The sequence below is a fragment of the Phaethon aethereus genome (genome assembly GCF_964289735.1).
Source record: "Phaethon aethereus genome assembly, chromosome: 7".
Classification (NCBI taxonomy): Eukaryota; Metazoa; Chordata; class Aves; order Phaethontiformes; family Phaethontidae; genus Phaethon; species Phaethon aethereus.
In genome coordinates this window covers 18,564,610-18,586,353 of record NC_138583.1, presented here as the reverse complement: position 1 = coordinate 18,586,353, position 21,744 = coordinate 18,564,610, and the positions used below count along the sequence as shown (strand labels likewise).

The window sequence follows — 21,744 nt, the reverse complement described above, 5'->3', positions numbered from 1 at the left end:
ACTCTGTTGTTTAATTACCCCTTGTCAAAGTCCTTTTTTGCCTCACCCTTTTATGCCTCTCCCTCCCCCATCACTATCACTTTGTCTCATTTCAGTGTTGCCTCCGAGCAGACTTGTCCCAACCTTATCAGCAAGTCCCATATCACTTTCAGAACTGATGGAAACAACAATGGACAGGGAGAGGGATTCCCATTGCCTGATTGCATTACTATTTCTTTCAACTCAGCTCTCAAAATCCTGGACCCTAGAAACTATCAACTTGGCTAAGATAGTCTATGGGGTTATATATATAGTTGTTTTAGTTTAATTATTGCTCTAATCACCTTGAGATATGAACTACTGGCAAAATTTTGGCTTCATCCCACCATCCCACATCAGCCTTACACATTCTAAGTCACTCCAGAAGTGCATGTGCAAGGACAGGCTGTGTTAACTTAATGTGTGTGGCAGCATATTCTGAAAAATCACTAGCTGGGCCTCTGCAAGGACCATGGAAGCATGAGCTTGGAAGAGAACTGCTGACATTGTTTTACCAGCAGCAGGATGATGAGTGACCTCTGACTATGTCTGAGGAACTGTGACCTAGAGTCAGAGTCCCTGCGCTGACAATAATAACATAGAGAAGTAATGTCTGAGTAACTGATAGTTTTAAAAAGATGCTCAAAATGGTATCTCATATAGTGGAAATACTAGGACAAAAGAGACTATATACTTTCTCATTTCAGGGATCACATACAGCTTTCCTCCAAACATCTTCAAATACTAAAGATCTTTCCCCTCTCAGAGAATATTATATGCAGATAGATTTATCTTGAGCTAACACATGTTCAGCTAAATCCATGTCTCTGTCAGGCTCTGTGGGGCACCAGGAGTTAGCAGTGAGGTACAAAGGTAAAGCACAGCAGAACTCTATCAGCCTTACTTCCAGCGCTGCAACCTACAGCATCTGCACTGAAATGCTGGACAAGAGTGATGCCTGAAGGTACCATGCTGGAAGTCTCCAGTAAGAATACCTGGGGAAGATGGCCAATTACTTGTGACAATTTCTGAGATGGCTCAAGAAAGAAGGAAAAATTCATCCACACTAGCCAAGACAGACAACGCTAGCTTATAACCTCTGTCTTCTGCCCAATCAGTTAATACATCAGCCTGAAAATATCACTGCTGTGCTTTAGATAGAAGAACATAAGCTGAAGGCATAAGCTTGAATGCCATACTCAAGCCTAAAACTGGAGGAAGAGGGCTCCAGACGCACAGCATTTATCTCTCTGTTGTCTTCTTTAATAAGTGCCTTCTAAGCTGCAGAGAATTCAAAACTGAATATTAGTTATTAAGTGGGATATTCTTAAGCAAAGACATACAACCAGACTGCATACATCAGTGTATGTAAATTGATTTCCCAAATGGAGGCGATTTCCAGTCCAATGCATGCTGAAATGGGATCAGACTCTCCATCTGTGATTCAACCATGGAGGCTGTCGTCCTTGTTTTCCTAGTGGTTGGCTGCTCACTGAGTAGCAAGGGCCAAGGGTTATTCAGCATTGCTTCGTACTGCTAGGAACAGACTTCCTGTAAGATCAGTAGTTCAGGCAATTAACTTTAATCTCCTGGTCTGAGCAGAATGCTTTTCTATTCTACTTTAAAGCAGGTAGGATGGGGACAGTTGACTACTATCCTAAACCTTTTGGTCTTCTAGACCGCAGTGAATGGCAAAATCAGTAAGCTAGCCTAACAACCATGTAACTGTGATCATTAGAGTCCCAACTGTCAAAGCTGAAAGCCAAGTAGAAAATGTGGTGCAGTAAGTTCACACTGCCTTTCAGGTGCTTTATCTTCTTCACAGCTCCTGTGGCTTACACTGATTGTAACAGCCTGATAGATGGCTTGCTGCGCTCACCCTCTCTGCAGAGAAATGTGACTGCACTCACTCTTAGAAGAGGTAATCTGTATGACCCTCCAATGAATAGGCCACTTATAAATAAGCATCCCATCTCATCAAGTGATGCTGCTGTACATCCGCTTTAAACAAGAAGGATTTCCTTTTCTGATATGGAATGTAGTAACTTTGATGACTCTGCACAGGCAGCCAGGCCCATATAAAGCAGAGGTGGAAATTTCCCCACCCATTTTTCCCTCCCTTCCCCTACCATACATGGAGAGGCTCTTGAGTCCTAGGAACTAAAAATAGTCCAGTGCATAAGTTTAAATTGAGATATTTTGAAGAACTTCTTGCACTGACAAATTCCTACAGTGTGATAGCAAGTTAGGACTAGACTGCTGTCCTGGTATTGGTATTTCCAGTTGTGAGAAAGCCTGAGCCCGTTGTCCCTGGGAGACGATTTAGGATGGGGTTGAAAATACAGTGCACCTTAGAGAGCACAGGTGGTTGAGGAGAAGCAGCCCTGGCTACATATAGATCCCAAGTCTCTGAGGGTGGAGTGAGCAGAGGAGGACACTGCAGGAGCTGTGAGGAACGAAAGAACCTCACTAGCAATTACTTGTGACAACTATAGTCTGATTTTCCCTGCCACAAGCTCCTGCTTTCCACTAACCTCCTGAAACTCATTCAAATTTTTTTATTTATGTTTTCTGTCATGTTATCTCTTCCTTTCCTTCTCCAAGCAGCACAGAAATAATCTCAGGAAGAGATGTGGCTTGGCCCTTTACAGTGATGATGAACTAAGACCCTAAAGATCCCCATTTTCCCTAGGGATTAATCACCTCTTTAAAGAGAGTGAGTTACTGTTTTAGTGGGGAGGAAACCAATTTGTACTTTTGTTTCTTCATATTAGGCAAAATATTGGCTATTCACAAGTATGAGTGGTCTCCTGTAGTTCATTTAAAGTATGGCAAAGAGTCCCTGTTTGCTGGCTATTCTCTTGCCCCACTGAGCAAAACACCAGGGTGCATAGTAGCCACTGGGTAGCAATGAAGACTGAAGTCCTATTACTTGTAGGGCAAGTTCCCCACATTTGGATGGTATGTGGCTCCCTGCACTGCCCCACTAGTCTGCATCAGCAATGCTCTGAGTGGTTTTTGAGCAGGCATGTCCAAGCCCTGTGGAGGTCTGGGATGATATATGTGCTTATCCCATAGGTTGGAAAAAATGAGCCAATACCAATGTGCAAATAGGGCAGAAACTTTGGAATAAGACAGGCCCAAACCTCACTGCAAGGGCTGTTGCCTCTCTAAGGAGCTCTAATGCCTTGTGTCTTTGCTGGGGAAGGAGAGGCACACCTCAGCAACTGATGACATGCAGGGCATTGTGACGTGGCACCATCAGCTGCTGCCCCCTCTTCCCTGTGCTTATTTTGCTCCAACCCATCCACTGCCAAATCCTCGTCTTGGGCTGTTGGTACTTGCCACCACACTGTGTTCTGCTCCTGGAGTCAAATCCTTGCCTAGTGTAAATAAGTGAGCCTCCATCTGCTCCTGTGTTACTGCGATGCAAAGCAGGTGTTAGACAACAGTGTCACCCCTGGCAATTGCCACATGATTTGTAGCCTCTTAGCAAAGGCAGGGAAAGCAGGTGTAGCTGTAGTTGTCAGGAGTTGGTGGAGTTGGTGCAAAAAAATACATGTACTGAAGAAATGTCAATCAGATGAAAATAAAGATAAAATGAATCAGTAACAATCAGCGCATAAAGACTGGTCACCCATCATGGTGAGACTAGGAAAGACGGTGGGGGAATATGGGAAGCATTTCCTAGTTTCACTGATGATCTTGAGGACAGTATACAGTTAGCCCAGATCAGATTTGCTAACAACATCAGAAACAAAGGAATATCATACAGAAAAGGGGAGGCAGGGGGGCTGAGTCAACTTGCCTATGATCTGGAAAGCTCAGAGCTTTGGAAAGCATGCAGTGAGGACAAAGGTCTACAAAAGCTCTAGAGAGAGGAAATAAAGAACAGAACTACAGATCTTAAGTTTGAGAAAACCCAAGAGATGGCAGGCTATAGCAGTCTTACTGAGAACCTTGAAGGGCAGTAGAGCTGTGAAGAATGTCAGTTGGTACTCTCGGTGGTGTGCAAAAGAATTATTATGTATCTCTGTTCTTGTACAGGGATATAAATTATGCATCTAGAAATTTGGTATTTCTAGATACTCATCTAGAAATACTGTACCTGCAATTCTGTTTGCCTGAGGTGCAGGGACAGGTAGGAAAGGAAGAAAGTCTCTGTAGCTTAAAAATGACAGTGAAAAGTTAGAAAGAATTAATACAAAGGACAAGAGAAATACCCCCAAAACTGGAGAAAACATCAGAGCAGGCATGAGAAAGGAGTACATTCTAGAAAGAAAAGTTGAAGAACCATCTGGGTAACAGTCCCAACAAACCAAAAAGGAGTTTTTCACATTCTTATGGTGCAGCGGTGGGAGCCATAATGGAGAAGACCATGGCAAAGCAAGGAGGGTGTGTTGAGCAGGTGCATTGGGAATATATTTAGACAGGTAGTGCTCCAAAAGGCAGACATCTGATTAGGTAGCCAGAATGGTCCTTAAATGTCTAGTGTGTACATATTGAGCCCCAGGCTCCTATGACTGACAGTCCAAGTCACCTACTGTATACCGTATTTAACTGAGATTTTTAAAACTTGCCTAGCTTTATTCCTGTTTAGCAAAACCCAGGTGTCTCTGTGTGCCAGAGTGGGCTGCTGCGCTGTGGGTATTGCTAAGGAAAGGCGGAGAAACAGAGCTTTAAACTCTGCTGGCTCTGTGGGAGCCTGGAGCGGCTGTAGGAGCTGAACCAATGCAAGCCCAAACATCCTTGCCAAGGCTACATCCATCTGGCAAGAGATGCTGTACCATGTGCCTCCCATACCGATAGCTTCTCTGCAGGCAGCCTCCCCACGGAGCCAGTGCAGCTCAGCAGTCCCACATCCTCCTGTGTTTATTGCAGGTATAAGTGCTCCTTAGCTCTGTTCACCACATAACGAACACCTTCCAACCCTCTTCCTTCCTTGCCTCCTTCCTTCACAGAGTTACTAGCTGCTGATCGTGACTTTTGTTTTAATGGCTGCTGTGCTCCAGCATAGTCAGGACATAGAGTTTTGCCTTCACATTCACTGCCAAGATTCCTAACCTGAGAAAAGGCTAAGCTGGCCATGTGAGTTGCCATCCATGGCAGAGTAACTCTTACATAAGGACACCTGTAGCTAAACATAAACCAGAAGGGCAGTGAGCAGTGGAGGGGTAATAGGAGAATAAAATATTATCTCATCTGCAGTGCCTCCGGGAACCCTACCTCTAGCTGGCAATAGAGTTGCATCACCTTCTGCCATGGGATATTATTTTGCCATCAGAAATGTTCTACATACAATACATGGCTTTCCTGGGAGCCTTCTGTACTGACACTGTCCATGGAAATAAGTCTTGATGTAAACCAATTGCTCATCCACTGCTAGGACTATCAGGTAGCAGGGAGCAGCTGAACATGCCTTTCTCAACATTCATCTCATGCTTGTACATTATTCAAAGGGGGCAAAAATAGCTTCATCCTCAGGGAGGTTGAAATTGCTCCTTTCTTTGCTGTCGTAAGGAAAGTGAGTTCTAAAGACTAGGAAGAAATAGTACAAGGCACCAGGTCAGTTGTACTGCCTAGCAAGGCCTGACATAAGGGACCCAACCACATCTATCCTCTCATTACAGGGCAGAGCAGTAAAACAGTGCCCTGCCTGACAGAAGCAGCCTACATTTGAAAGTTACTTCTATAGGATCCCTTAGGCAGAATAGATAAAGGAACGTCTAGTCCAAGGGAAACAGAAAAGAGAGGCTTAACAATTGCATTGCAATATTTTCTGGTGTAGGGAAAAATGTCTAGTATTTGGAGGAGAGAATCAGAATCTCTGTGCTTTATTTCTGATTCAGTCTAGTAACTTTTCTGTGTCTCTGTTTCCCATTCTGTCCCCCAACTAAGTCACTTTTTAAAAACCTGCTTTATTTCTAGGCTCAGAGAAGTACAAATTAGTCAATCATACTTCATGCTGAGGTAGTCATATGAAAACAAGTTTTTTATTACCTTGTTTTTAATATTATTGGATAGGTCACAACTGTGAAGTCAGGTAGCACCTTGTTCTGCCTTCATGTTTGGGCTTGAAATACTCCATGTGTAGCAGAAACCAGGAAAGATACTCACAATTAAGGCCACTTTAGGTCCATCACCCATGTACTACACTATATTTTTCAGTACTTTATTCCACCTGGAAAGGTCTTGACTAGTAGGGGTCCCACTACAAGGAGCTGTTCCTACAGATGATTTATCAGCTGCTGTCTGTTCTTGCTGGCAGCCCTCCAGTACTGATATCTAAAAAGTGATAAATTCTACCAGAGCTCACCAGCTGCTACCAGACATGGACACCCTTGCTGCAGTAAGTGACTGCAGCGAAAACATCCTCTGAAAGTCGATGTAGACAAGCCCCTAGGATGAGAGAAGTAAATGAGCTACTGATAACGCTCTTTTAGGGCTATGCTGACTGAAAATTATCTCTACTCGGTCCTTAATCATGTGTGATACTACATGCCTCTGTGCCCATGGAAAGCTGAGCTAAACAGGGCGCTTCTCAGGAGCTCCTCAGAATGAGCACCCCGTGCTTGGACACACAGATGTCTAAGGAGCAAACTGAGCTGCTGTAAGATCTCTGAAAGGCCAGGCCTGGGAAGTTTAACCTCCAACTTCTTTCCTGACACCATCATTTCCCCTGAGTCTTCTTCAGCCCAAAGTGTTGAAGAAACCAATGACGTCCACCCTGTTTTGAACACATATAGGTGCTAGAGCACAGCTGGTTGTGTGGCTGCAGCTTCTATGAGTGACTCCCAGGTCCCACACCCTTTCTCTCATCTGTTCCTTGGGACATCTTGGGTGAGGTAGACCCCAGTGCCAAAGCTGCAATAGGAAGCCCCAGTCCCTGCAGGTCTGACTTGACTCTGCTTCTTCCCAAGCTAGAGGAGCTAACCCACTTGACATTTGCAGGAATGAGGCTTTTGGAAGGAGATCCAGCATAGGAAGAGGGCATGGGTGAGTGGCAGGGTGCAGAGGACTTACTGGCCTGCTTGGCTTTCTCCGTGTACGTGGTGGTTAGGTCTTCGTCAACTGGGTGCTCCACTGGCCCTACCATGGGAATGAGGTGGCGTTCTGCTCGGATAGCCTTGGTGGCATGGGGCAGGAGCATTGCCTCTGGAGAAGGTTCCCGTCCCTCTGTCGGCGGTGGCCACAATTGGCCCTCACTCTCCAAGCATGGAGTGTCTGTGCGGCTGCCAGGTGGGCAGGCAATCTCCCTCTTGGCCACCCCACTCGAGCTGGCCACCTCGGCTCCCCCCTGTGCAGCAGCCTCCGGCATGCTCTCATAGCCGCTCTGTTCGGACAGGGACACCTCATCCTGAGGTGCATCCACCTTGCTGTTGGTGCTGTCAGGTGGGGAGCGTGGGCTCTTCTTGCGAGCCCGGCGGTGCTTCTCCTGCGCCACGTTGTCAGCATCACTGTCCGTCTCACCATAGTAAGCCTCACTGTCTGGTGGGGAGGTAAGGCTCTCCAGGTGCTTCTGCGACCTCTGTGGCTGCGAGGGCTGTGCGGTGGCTGGGGCTCCTGCTGGTTCAGGGCTGAGTAGCTGTGCTGGGGGGCTGAGCGGGGATGGTGGGGAGAGCACTCGCTGCCCTGGAGAAGGGGAGCGCTGGAGCCGTGGACCGGTCTGGTCCCCACCAACCATCCTGTGGGCAGAAGCAAAAGCAATAAGCGAGGTCTGGTTTGTGGGGCTGAGCTGGAAGGAACTCCCCACATGGGACAGAGAGGTAAGGATTGAGCCAGTGTTTTGGGTGTCTTTCAGGTGACACAGACACCTGAAGTGCAGACACCAAGGGCAGACTCATCTCTGACATCAGCTACATGCTCTCATCCTGATTTTTTGCTTCCTGATTCTCTGAAAACCAGGTGTTGAAAATCAGAATGCCCTCAGAGCATAAAAATCTACCAAGCCAGCTTAATCAGCTCCCCAGGCATTCCTCCCTGGAAGTTAATTCCTGCATAGCAAACATTCCCCAGGAAAGTGGGATGTACCCCTACAGCCTGCTGCTTGCCGGGGGGACCAGGTGGTGCCTCAGCCACCACCCTGCACTCCAGCTGCTCCTGCAGCTGGGGCTGCACCATGGAGCTGTGTCATCTCCGTGGATTCCCCAAACTGCTTTAGTTCAGAGTGGGCTCCAAACAAAAAGTCGGTGCTGTTTGTTTGCCGTGACCTCTACATGGGAGTAAATAGCAAATAGGAAAGAAAGTCCCAAGTGGTTTTTGGGGATAGGACTGTGCTATCCTGTCGTAGGAGTCCACCCTGATGCGTGGCTTGCTTGCTGTGGGACTGCTTCGCAAGCTAGCTACTAGCGCCTGGGTTTTGACAACCATACTACAGTCATGCTAGCCAGCCCAATTGATGGTGGCATTTGCCTTTGGCTTAGACATAGCAACTTCTAGCCTGTAAGTCAGCTGGAAGGATGACTAGAGTAGGGGCAGGGCAGGCTTGGGCAGTCAGTGCCATTGCTGACTGCCAGACGGAGGGAGAACTGGCTGTGCTGATGGGAAAAGAGCCAGCTCTGCCCTCTGTCTCCTCAAGAGTGAGTCTAGATTTCAACGTCAGCTTGATTCCAGACCACACAGATGGGGCGGGGAAATTGTCCCTTCCCTTGCTAGAGTCAGCAGGGCTTGTTAGAGTTATAATGGAGTTCTAAATATTTGCCTTCTGAACATGTATAGTGGGAAGCCAGGCAGACAGCACTGCCTCTGTAAAGCTGTGGAATTCATGACTTGGATCCCAATTCTGAAAAATTTATACTCATGTCAAATGCAAACCTTTGTGGAAGCTAAGGGTGGGGCAACTTCTCTGACAGATTTTTTTTAATAATATTTGCTATTATGAACTCTCACAGGGGAGCAAACTCACAACTCCCCAAGCAGAACAGCAGTCCTTCCTCTTCTTTAAATACCTGACCAGATAACTGAAAAGAATAACTGCTTGTAAGCCAGTTTCTCTTAGTCTGCACTGTCAGGTCACAATCTCTCTCCCTCCCTCTCTTTCTCTCTCTCTTTACACACATCCCACACTGACAGAAATACACATGTGAACTTGCATACTTGAGTCATCCAGCTACGTCTCCTTTCTGAACGGGACTGATTGATGTTTTCTCTGGAAATGTAAATATGAAGTGGGAATAGAGATGTGATCAGAAAGGAATATTTGATGAGTTCTCCACTACCCTAAGATGAAGCCTGGTTATGTTATTTCCAAACCATCTGATGTTGGCTCCCAGAGGGCTTCGAGAAGCCTGTCTTTGTCACTTTGCTAATTCAACATGTGCTGATTTTGGCCTATTGGAATTTGCCCAGGCACCTGTTGGCTGCAGATAGGCTCCAGTGGGGTGAGATAAGGCCTTGGCAAGAGAGTGGGAGCTATTCTGGACATCTTGTGCATGGCTCAGTCATCCCACTTAATCACAGCTAGGGTATGGGGTGAGCATATCAGAAGGCTCCGGCGCTTTCCCTGAAGCCAAAGGGAAGATCCTACATGCTCAGGCTTTCCTTCTCTGAGCACTGCCCACCTCTGCCCCTGCTTTACCGATGCCAGCAACCAGCATGGCTCTCCCTCCCCACTGGTTACAGTGCTCTGTCTTTTCAGGGCTGTAGAAAATCACATCTCCCAACCCTCTTCACCAGGGCCTTATTTCCTGAGGGTGACTTCTGTTTTGGCAGTAATGTGGACTGAGACCTGACACAGCTTTGCTGCCTTCATCTTTATACGATTCATTTACAGCTTGGGCCTCATCCAGCATGCACTGAGGCACTGGGCTAGCTTTAGCACAGGTAGAATGAGGGATGTTACTGGGACCATTTTTGTGCTTAAATTTGAGCCTGTCTCTAGTATTCTGCTGGACTAGAAACTTTGCCAGAGATATTTCTTCCTGCAAAAAGGGACTCTCATCTTTGTAGAAGTCATGTCACACCGTCTGACAGAATACAATGGCCTGCTCTAGTAAATCTTCAGATAATCTCTGTCTTGACTCAATTATTCAATGTGCAGTCAAATCCATTTCTACAGAACAGTTATTTACCCAGAATGAACTGGGTTAATTGCTGAGATTAACTGCCCTATGGCATCTGCTTGCTTGGAGCCTAAATTGCTCATTCTTTGCAGTGTAGCCTTAACATTGCAAACTTTTCCCTCCAGCCTGAGGGGCAGGGTGGACTGGGATGAGTTCAACCCCAGGGCCAGGCACTCTGGAGAGCAGCACAGAGACAGTGCAAAACTTTTGGATGGCCACATGTTAGCCATGGGGAAGTCCTGCTAGTACACCTTGCAGTGTGGAGAAACCAAAGGGTTCCTGCCTGCCTTCTTTCTGCTAGGTATGGATAGCTGCTAGCTGCTGCACTGGATGAAGCTGCCCTGCTGCCTGCACTGTCACGGCACCAGCACTTGGGAGCAGGTTACCTTTTCACACGGATGTTGAGCATGCCATTGGAGGAATCGATGATCTGCATGGCACTAGCATGGGAGAGGCCAGCACATGACTTCCCATTGATAGATACTAGCACATCATTTTCCCACAGGCCTCCGCGGCATGCTTTGCTTCTCTTTCGGATCTGGAAAAGCAGAAGAGAGAGGATAAGGATGAATGGAAGAACAGCAGCTATTTAGTTCAGTCACTTGTCTCCTGATGGCCTTTCTGTTGCTCTGTCCCTGACCAAATAAAATAAGGCCTAAGACTGCTGTGCTGCCAGGGTGGATGACCAGTCGTCTTTAGCTTTAACAGGAGGTGTACAAGATAAGATAGGCATTGCTGTAGCTGAGAATGGAGTCTGGGTCTCGTTCCAGGCTAGTTCCTAGATCTGGCCTCTCATCACCACCAAACACCAAGTGTTTCCTCTCCCTTTTGTTCCATCAACCATCAGTTAAACTTCTTATTGAAACCCCCAACCCAGCCTAGCCTTTCTGTTAGGGCAAGCAAGCAAACCAAATGCCCGCTCAACCCAAAACCAAAGACCTCTCCCATATAGGCAAGTAATGGGATAGTCTTGTAGGACAGCTTGGCACCCATGATGCACTCATTTTGCACGTAAAAGAATAGCTGGGCAAAAACACTGGGTCAGTGCAAACCAAGCCCAAGGTAGCAATGCACTGGATTTGTAGATGCTTCTAGAATATTTCTTCAGATCTTGCAGTTAAGTGAGAGACAAATCAGTGCAGAGCTGTTTAACAGAGGGTGCAATGAACAAACTGTGGCAGATTCCTGCAAAGAGGTAACACACAGCAGGGCACCTTCTCTCATATCTTACAGCCTCACTGCTTGAGCAACCAGACTCAGCTATAAAATGGCACAAATTACTTTGCCTGCACTCCCATGGCAGCCCCAGAAAAGAGAAGTGAATGTGAAGGGATTGCTGCCCTGTCATTGTTATTGCAGGGGCCAAAGGGGAGCAGGAAAGGAGAGAACTGGAGCCCTGAGGAGGTCCTGTGGCATGGCTGGCTGGTGTCAGGGCCCAGGCCCCCTGCAGCCATGGGGTGTGCGGACACCCAGGGCTCAGCCCTGCTTGCTTATGTTGAGCAGGCAAGAGCAGCACTCCTCCCAGGTCAGCCTGTCAGCAGGATTGAGAGGTGTTGGGGAAGAAGATGGAAAGAGGAGGGCTATGCTCCAAGTTGTTTGTGTGGTCACTGGCACTTTATCACTCTGTAGCCTCTCCAGCTTGACCCCAAATTTTGCCTGCATGCTTAAAATAGGGACTGTCTCATCCCAGCTGCCACATCCATCAGCTTCTGTCATTTTAGTCCTTTATCTCTCTCCTTGTTAGTATACGCCTGGAATGAGAATGTGTGGGTCTGTAATGAACTACTGCTGAAGAACCACTTTTCTGCTATTACAGTATAAATGCTGCTTCCTGATACTCCCTCAAGGTGCAGCTGTTGCTGAGAAGAGATAGCAGACCCATTTTCCAGTGCTGCCTACTGACACAGCAGCTTATGCAGAGGGTTAGGAAGTTGAAGAGAGGTTAGAAGGAGGGTGTCCTTCTGGTATTCCCCAAAAGGCCAACTGCTGCTCCATGGCCAAGTGCTTGGTGCTCAGCACTGGATGGGAACACACTTGCTGAGTATCTCACCCAATTATAGAGCGAGGGGACTGGGGCTTAAAGGCTGTCAAGCAGGTGCTCAGAGCATTCCTCACATCCCATCATACTCCTCCATGCTCACTGAAACAAACTGGATGTGGGCTGGTAACCACCCAGAGCAGAGCCAGTAAGCTTCCTGCAATCCTCTGGTCCCACAGTACTGCAGGACTTTGCAGACAGCTGATTGGGATTTCCAGGCAGGGAGGGTCAACACTGCCTGCTGCTGCTTCAGGCACCTTTAGATCAGAGTAGGCTGTTGGGATACAAGCAGCCCCACGTGGGCTGAGCAACATGAGCAATGCATTTCTTTTGTGGTTAGTAAAGATCCTGGCTCTGGCTTGGTCTGTACTTAGATTTTACCAGGGTGGCAGAAGGCCCACATACTAAAGCAACTATAGTTACTTCAGTGCTGTTGTAGGAGCCTGCAAACTAGTGCTATAATCCAGGAGGGGCCTTCTCCCTGTCCCCGTTCCTTTTCCGGAAAACAGGACCAGGTCTCTTCCAGCGCAGGAGTCTGAAAATAGCACATAAATGTTCCTGGCTGTCAGTCTCCCACAGGTTTATAAACCCCTCCCTGCAAGTTTATGAATCTGCTTCCTAGGGGCAGAGGGAAATGAACTATTCACAGCTTCATTTTAATGACAAACACCTACCCCACTGCATTTGCCAGGGAAGAAAGCAAAGGGGTTAAGGGCAGAAGAGGATTTTGCAGGGAGAGAAGGAAGAAAGCTTGTCATACAGAAAAGACAGGACTTAATCCACAACCACGTCAGCAGGGTGCAGTGTGCCGGAGGCTGGAGAGCCTCTGGACAGAGACCAGCACAAGCCTGCCAGTTTTTCTATGACTGCCAGCACCATTCTGCGGAGAACTTTAATGACAACCCATAGCTTGCACATCTCGCTTACAGGGAGGGCAGCACTGAGCCTTTGAGGGCCCAGGCCAGGGTGGCTGCCCAGTCTGAAGGCCGGGCTTGCTGCCCACCCTGAAGGTCAGGCTGTCCTCAGGATCAGCCACTTGCTCCCCATGTCCAAAAGATGCCCTCTCCTGGGCACCCAGAGAGCCACATGAAGCGTCACTAACAGGAAGCTTCTGCTTAGGCTGCAGACTGGTTGGAAGGTGTCACCCAGCAGCTGTTCTGAAGAGATGGGGAAGTATGGAAAAAGCGGTATTTCAAAGAGAAATCCTCTCTGTTTCCTGTAGCAGATCCTTGGAGAGCTTTCTTGTGTGAGTGAGAGGCAGCGCTGAGGGACTCTGACAAGTGGTCAGGGCTAGCCCCAGACCTGGCCCTGAGCAATTGTGCTGTATGACCTCCTAGCACATACTGCAAGGACTGACCTCCCCTTTTTTGGGGGAGAGCCTCAAAAATTCTCTGAGCCTCTTGTGACTAACTGCCTGTTATACTTACCATCCATGCCTCAGTGGACATGCTCCACCATGACACACCTTGGCTCACATGGGAAGAATGTCCTGTTTAGATTTCAGCTGGGTTTAGGGAATCCCAATTTCAGGGCCTTTCTGACCTATGCTACTGGAAAAACAAATCAGTGTGGAAAACTGGAACTATAAAGTAATGAAACACATTTACTCAGATTATTGTCCATCTCACTGCCCTCTCAGCAGGACTTACGTTGTGACAGAAGAGCTCTTGTCAGAGAGGTTCGAGTGTCTGCAGCACCTAGGTACATGCACATATATGTGCATGTTTTCTTTCATTACTTTGCCCTCTTCCTCTCATTGATCATACTGAATCAGACAGGAGGCAAAGGTCAGAAGTAGCTGAGTGGAAAAAAGGAAAAGGGTGAAGGCAGCAAATGAGGAGGAAAAGGTGTTGAAGGTGAAGAAGAAAAGGTGTTGAAGGTAAGGCCAGTGCTAGGAGAGACCAGGAAGGCCAGGGCTGGGATCAGGCTTTAACAGTACAGTACAAGTTTCCTTGTACAGTCCTGGGGAGACAAAAGGACATGCTGATTATTGGACATATCTCGGGGAATTCGGCCTGGCTTTCAGGAACAGAATGCAAGAGAGGAGGGGGTCAGATGCAACTTGGCAGCATCTGTCCTTCAGTAGGGACTATATTTAGATAGTGGTATGTGGGGGGTGAACACACGCTGGGAGGCTAAGAATAGAGTAATACTGATAGTAACTCAGTGGCTTCACATCTTGCCTGAGTACAGCTCAAGGAACCTGTTCTGAATCTTTGCAACCACCCTGCCTGCTGGCCAGCACCACTTCTTCATAAGAAAGGAAATATGCTGTGGGTAATCAGAAGTGGTTTGCAGTGCCTTTCAGCAATAAGCTGTAATAAGTTCATGCCATCTTCCCCCTTGCCTCCCCAAGGCACCTCCCACCTCCTCTCATCAGGAGAGCTCAGTTTATGAGGTAGGAAGACAAATTACATTATCAGTCTTCCCCTAATCTCCTAAAATCTTTCCAGCAGCAACCTAGCAAATTCAGGCCAGGTCAGAGTTGTATACTGAATACAATTTAATCTTCCCATCCAATGCCCCTTCCACTCTCTGATTGCATCTCTCATCAGACAGCTGCTGCCCTTCCCTCAGCAGCTACAATGCCATAGGGTCCAACATGCCATGGCAACCTGGCAGTGTTTAAATTTCATTCCCAGCCTTATGTGAAATGTAGTCCTGTCACAGAGTTCCCATGGAGATGTAAGAACTGCCTTGTTGTAGTATAAAGCAGTATAAAGTGTTACCAAAAGGGAATGAACTCAGGCAGGAGGCAACCAGCATTTGGGTCTGCTCCTCCCAAAACTTCCTGCTCAGTCGAACCACAAATGTAGTAGTTGCTAGATGCAAGAGCAGAAACAAACACCCTCCCATCTCTTCTTCTTTCTGAACATCTGTGTTGACATCATTTTGATTACTGGAAGAGTTTGTTTTTCCGCCAAGGCCAGGGCCTAATCTTTACTTGTACAAGGAAGGACACCCCTGTGGCTAAAGCACTAGAGTGGGATTCAGGAGTCCTGGATGGTTTTTTTGTGATCTTGGAGAAAACATTCAGCCTATGAGCCATAAATTCCAGGAATCTGGAAATCAGGGTGTTTTTCAACAGTCTGTTGCTCTGGCTCTTAGATTTTCTTTGTCTCAGCTGCCCACCTGAACACAGAGATCCAGTAAGATACTTTTTCTATGTCTTGTCTATTAAGTATGTATATAACATCACATCATCATGGCAATGCCATATTTTTATTGGAAGCTATTTTACAGGAGAATATTTACTCTAATCCATTATAATTACACTAACCATTACAATTACACTTCTCTATTTAGTTCCAATAACTTCCTGACCAAACACCGTATTCCTGTTTAAGAGGTGACACTGGATGACTTGCCTCTTGGTAAAGTAGGTCCAGTGCCTCTGCAGACCTAATTCACAGATCATCCCCGGTGAAGCTTAATTAGGGAGTCTTTATATAGAGAAAGAAGGGAGACAACACACACTTTCTGGGATGAACATAGCAAGGGAGCGTGGTGAAAGAGGGTATCTTGAGTAGCAGGACAGACTTTGGTGGCTTCTGGGCAAGGGGTTTAGAGATGAAACTTGGTGGTGGCAGAGGATGCTGGTGCTGGCCAATCGATTAAGTGCACACAAGACTACTATTATATGTTACTGCCTAGAGTGTACTGGTGAGAAGGATATTGCTATTGCAGTGTGGGAAAGAGAGAACAACTTCTTCGGTGCACTAGACTTAATTCTGATTTGTACCAGGGGGTACAAGCTGATAAAAAACAAATGCAAGCAATCAGGCGTTGTTAGTTTTCTCTCTCTGTTGAAATCAAGTACCTTAAAAAATAAAGGTATTATCATGACCTTTTGTCATGATAATACAAGGGGCAGGGAAGAGAAAAACATCCCCAAACAATCCACCTTCTCTGCCTAAGCAAAAAGTTTAGCACAGGGGTTGTTGCTGGGATCAAGGATTAGCCAGAGTTAGCTGAAGGTAGGTAAAAAGAGGCTTTATGGTCTTTTGTTACATGATGGGAGATTAGCTGAAAAGTGAGTGAAGTGTAATATAAATGACAAGGAATAATGCCACAAGTACTAAAAGTATGACACTAAAAGAACTTGATAAGCATTTTACTTTCAACACAGTAAACAGCAGGATATTAAGGGTTTTTTATATGAAGCAAGGATTCAGAAGTAACAGATATGTTTGTCAAAAAGCAAGAGTCCCAGTGCCCACATCTACCTGCTGGGACAAAAGGAATTGAGTGTTGAGAAGAAACATGCTTAAACATGTCCCATGTAGGTCCTTTTCTACAGGCTCAGCCTTGTTCCTTTTGACATAAAGGACTTTAGGATCAAAATCTAAGGGAATTAGAGCTCATAAGCAAATATGTCCACCAAAATGGCTCTTTACAGGGACAGGCACTGAACTGGGATGGAAGGAGTGAGAGAGCTTTGAACACAGGGCAGAGTCACCCAGAGACATGGCTTCAGTCCTCCAGAACAAGGTATTCTCAACCTTAGCACTGCATGCTGGTACTGTGCTCTAAAGGGCAGTGAGGATATACAAGCTCTGAACAAAACCCTTAGTCAGAACAGAGACTGTTTTTCAGCTGCTACCAGTTGTTGAACGCAGCAGTCTTAAGTATAATATGCCTCCCCAGTATTTATGCTGAGAGAAGGCAAACTAGAAGAAAACATACCGACTTATATTTTGATAGAGTGAGGATATGATCCAAGACAAAAAAAAAGCCACTTCTGTTTGCAAAAAGTTATTGTACACAGCATTCATCATATTTGCAAGTGTTAGGTACTGTATGAAAACACAGCTCTCGCTAACCCTAAGAGAGCCTCTCAGCAATCGTCTGAGGAGGATAAGCACCATTGTTTTGCAGCAGCAAGGATAGGATCAGCCACAGGTATGGATGAGACAAGTACCCCATTCACCTGAAGGATTCCAGGGAACTTTGGTACAGAGACCTTCCTGTGCCTTGCAGTATCTTTGTGGCTTCTTGTAGGTATGAACATACAGGAAAAAACAGGCTCAGCCTTCATAGATGTATTCAGTAGTTCTAGCAAGTAGCGGGTTGAATAATGCCAGCGAATGAACCTGGGCTCTGTACCGCAATTGCCTCTAGCATTAAACTGTTGAAATGATCCTTGGCACATCTTCGGCTCAGGACAGCTAATGTTCTCCAGAACAATTCCCAGGCACAGTTTGGGAGCTAGAACAGACCATTCTCAGAGCCACTGCCTGTGGGCAGCTTGCATGTGGCCATCTTCTTTGAGAGAATAGATGAGATTAATTGCTGGGATTCATTCCACTCTGTAGCAGCTGGCATCAGTGCCAGAGACTGGTCCTGGGTACATTTAATGCCCCAGGTATAGATGTAGCTTGTGTGGTTTCACTGCAACTGCTGGTAGTCATCTGTCAAGAGATTCTTCCAGGACTCCTGCCTGCTGATGGGCAAATGGGATGTAAAGACAAAACTGCCCAGACTGTTCACCTCTGGAAGGAGAAGAGGGGAAGTTTTTCTAGTGCTGTCCTTCAAATAGAAGTTTTAGACAACTTGTGGAAGCACAGCTGTGGTCACACGGCAGAGGAGAAACCATTCAGGACAGCAATGTGTGAATGTATGAAAATGACATCACATTTTGTCATAGGCATGATTGCCTCATGTCATTTCAAGGGAAGGTAGGAAGCTAAAAAAAAGGATAAACACAGAGTGAAGTGCCTTGGGCAGTGAGAAGGGAATAGTTTAACAAATGGTTAAAGATTATCTGAGAGCAAACATAGAGTATAAATCAAGATTCTAATAGTTAGAAGGAATGGTATAACCACCAATCCAGTCCATCCACACGGTCTGCTCTCTGTACTTGTTTTGGGAGGGAGTTCCTGTGTAAGGCTACTTCCCTTGCCAGTACCTCCAAGTCCTGGTGAGGCACAAGCAGTTGTGAACCAGATCATTAGCTGATACAATCAGCAATAGTGATTTGCAACCATGATAATATGGTTTTCTGTTTAGAACACCTTCTTATCATTGTCCTGGAGGTCCTATCCCCCATCTCTGCTGGGAAGGAAGAGCAGAGCTCCCCAAGCTCTAGAACCTGCTCACTGGTGTCCTAGCCCTGTGCAGAGCTTGCAGCTTCTCGTCCAGACAGCAGCCCTGGCACTTCCCACATTCTCCCCACAGTGACTGCCAGGCTCAGCTGCTCCTTGGAAAGTTCCACCGGCACCGCAGCCTGCGCTCCCTCACTGGCAGCCAAGGGTGGCACCTGCCTAAGTGCCGACAGGCCATAAAACATGTCCAGGAGCACTCCCAAAGCTGCTCAAGGCACTTCTCCCACAGCGCTGGCAGACATACGGAGCCCTCCAAAACCAGCATTAGTGACTGCTATAGACTAGGCTGCCGCAGTGCTTTTTTAGGTGTGACAGTAAACATTTGTCAAAACAGATAAAGAACAGCCTGCCCACCTTTCACTGCAAGGGGGAGAGGAAGAGAAGTTGCTTGCAAATCTGGAAGCTGTCAGACCTATTTGGGTTATAGCTGTCAGCCTCCAGCAGGAATAATGTCACACAAGCAAAAGTGAACGGGACAGAGCAGCCAGGCCGTGGGTCACAGGGACCAGTGGCACGGCATACAGGCAGCAAGTCTATCTGGCAGAGGAGACAGTAGAAACAATGAATTGTCAGCAGACAAACATACAGGAGAGAGTGGAGATATGTGACAAATAGGTAAAAAGGTCGTAATGAAGTGCTCGTAAACAACAAAACAGTTATTGGTTTTAGAAGCTATACAGTCCTGTGTCACTGCTTCCCCTAACAATTCACTCCATTACTGCAGAGTATTTGTACAGAACAGGGAACTGAAAGAAGCCTCTTGAGTTATCAGGGCCAATCCCCTGTTGTTTCAGATGCCATATTGTTTACCCCAGTTCATAAACTAGTTGCAAAAGGTTGTCATTTCTTTTTCTAGATTGGAAAGTTGTTGCTAAACTTCCCTGGTTAGTCGTTTTGTGCACATTTGATCGGTGACAGTGCTGTCCTATATTTGAGCAGTGCTGCTGGTATTTGCCCAACATCTATTTGTAGACGGCAATCACATCTTTCAACCTTTTGCTAGGTGAAAGCAGCTTTCTTTCCTCCCCTCCTTTTCTGTAGCTCCTCTACCTTAAATTAATTTTTTTTGCAAGTGGCTGGCTCCATAGGTATGATATTTCCAGTGAATTCCCACTTGTGCATTAGACAGGAACATCAATGCCTTCCTATCTCAGATATGGCTACCTGAGGCTCATTTGTTTATGTTTGCCTTGTTTTCAGAGATGCATCATTTTGCTGGCTCATTATCCTCTTGTGATGCACTAATATTCACAGGTCTTTCTCCTCTACTATCAGTTCCAGCTGGAAAGCCTCCAGTTTCCACTTATTTCTTCAGTATTACTCATGCACCAGACTATGCTGGAGGTACATGTGCCTTCCTTGCTTTGTATAAGTAACTGGGTTTCCCTCTCATGAATAAATCTTGTTTTTTAGCAGGATCCCTAAAGGAGCTTTGCATGCACTTGCACCATCGAAAAGCTGCCCTCTTCATCTTCATAAAAAATATTTCCCTAATATAGTTCCATGTTATGTTTCTACTTTGGTTGATTACGGGCTTAATACTTATGTCCCGTCTTATGACTTTTCTCAGACTAGCTATTTTACATTTTGTTGAGTTTCAAGTGAATTTGATGTACATATCCACATTGCAAAGAAACCCTCCAGGAACCTGATGGTATTGTTCACTCTTACTCCCTTTTCAGAATGGCTGAACCTTCTCATCATTTATAGCTTCTCCTTGCAAGGAATGCTGTACATGTCAGGACCATGTACTTTTTCCTCAGCCTTTCTAAAATAAAAATCTTGCTATCTGTGGATCCTTTTTGTTTCTTACTTTTATCTTGCTTTCTTTCCTGATGACTGTTTCTGGCCAAAGATTTGTTGTGTTGTGTTGCCGTGTGGTCAGCTACTGAGCTATACCACATCAGCTTTATTTTCATAAGGGGTAGTGTAAAATCATAGAATCATCGAATCATAGAATAGTTTGGGTTGAAAGGGACCTTTAAATGTCATCTAGTCTAAGCCCCCTGCAATGAGCAGGGACATCTTCAACTAGATCACATTACTCACAGCCCCATCCAACCTGACCTTGAATGTTTCCAGGGATGAGGCATCTACCACTTCTCTGGGCAACCTGTGCCAGTGTTTTACCACCCTCACTGTGAAGAATTTCTTCTTTATATCTAGTCTAAATCTACCCTCTTTTAGTTTAAATTGCCCCTTGTCCTATCACTACAGGCCCGACTAAAAAGTTTGTCCCCATCTTTCTTATAAGCCCCCTTTAAGTACTGGAAGGCTGCAATAAGGTCTCCCGTGAGCTTTCTCTTCTCCAGGCTGAATAATGCCAACTTCCTCAGCCTTTGCTCATAGGAGGGTTGTTCCACCCCTCTTCCATCCCCATTTTTGTGGCTCTCCTCTGGACCCTCTCCAACAGGCCCATGTCTTTCCTGTGCTGAGGGCTCCAGAGCTGGACACAGCACTCCAGGTGGGGTCTCACAGAGCAGAGCAGAGGGGCAGAATCACCTCCCTCAACCTGCTGGCCACGCTGCTTTGGATGCAGCCCAGGATACGGTCAGCCTTCTGGGCTGCAAGTGCACATTGCCAGCTCATGTCCAGCTTTTCATTCACCAGTACCCCGAAGTCCTTCTCGGCAGGGCTGCTCTCGATCCCTTCATCCCCCAGCCTGTACTGATACCGGGGGTTGCCCTGACCCAGGTGCAGAACCCTGCACTTGGCCTTGTTGAACCTCATGAGGTTCACATGGGCCCATGCCTTGAGCTTGTCCAGGTCCCTCCAGATGGCATCCCATCCCTCAGGCGTGTCAACTGCACCACTCAGCTTGGTGTCATCTGCAAACTTGATGAAGGTACACTTGATCCCACTGACTATGTCAATGATGAAAATATTAAAGAGTACTGATCCCAATATGGACCCCTGAGGGACACCACTCATCCCCGATCTCCATCTGGACATTGAGCCATTGACCACTACCCTCTGGATGCGACCATCCAACCAATTCCTCATCCACTGAACAGTCCACCCATCAAATCCGTATCTCTCCAATTTAGAGAGAAGAATGTTGTAGGGAACCATGTCAAAGGTCTTATAGAAGTCCAGATGGACAACAGTCGTAGTTCTTCCCTTGTCCACTGATGTAGTCACTCCATCACAGAAAGCCACTAGACAAAGGCAGGACTCGCTCTTGGTGAAGCCATGCTGGCTGTCTCAAATCACCTCCCTGTCCTCCCACTATACTTCATCTGCTTCACTGGGTAAGAGTTAAAACATTCATTAGGAATCACAGTAGGTCAAATATGAATGCACAATAGTTTGACTATTTCACTTAAAAGGACATTGCTGTAACTAAGAACAAAATGGAGATTTTCCTTTCCTTTTTGGGTTCTTTACTCTTTATTTTACCTTTGTTTCTCTAGTTCTCCATATTCCAACACTTCCTAATTTCTGCAGAATTATTCATGCCCTCTGTTGATGTTTGATACTGCTGTGTATCTGCCTGCTGAGCATTTCAATGTCTGCTGTTCTT

At 46.4% G+C, this 21,744-nt stretch overlaps 1 protein-coding gene across 1 annotated transcript in view; it reads right to left on the bottom strand.

Annotated features, from left to right (window-relative positions):
- Nucleotides 1–21,744, bottom strand: part of SYNPO2L (synaptopodin 2 like) — a 38,000-nt gene that overhangs the window by 11,747 nt on the left and 4,509 nt on the right. The window contains exons 2-3 of the mRNA XM_082001912.1: nucleotides 10,466–10,617; nucleotides 7,042–7,703 (exon numbers count right to left, since the gene is read on the bottom strand). Of these exons, the coding sequence (XP_081858038.1) occupies nucleotides 7,042–7,703; nucleotides 10,466–10,617 (814 nt within the window). The remainder of the gene's footprint in view (nucleotides 1–7,041; nucleotides 7,704–10,465; nucleotides 10,618–21,744) is intronic.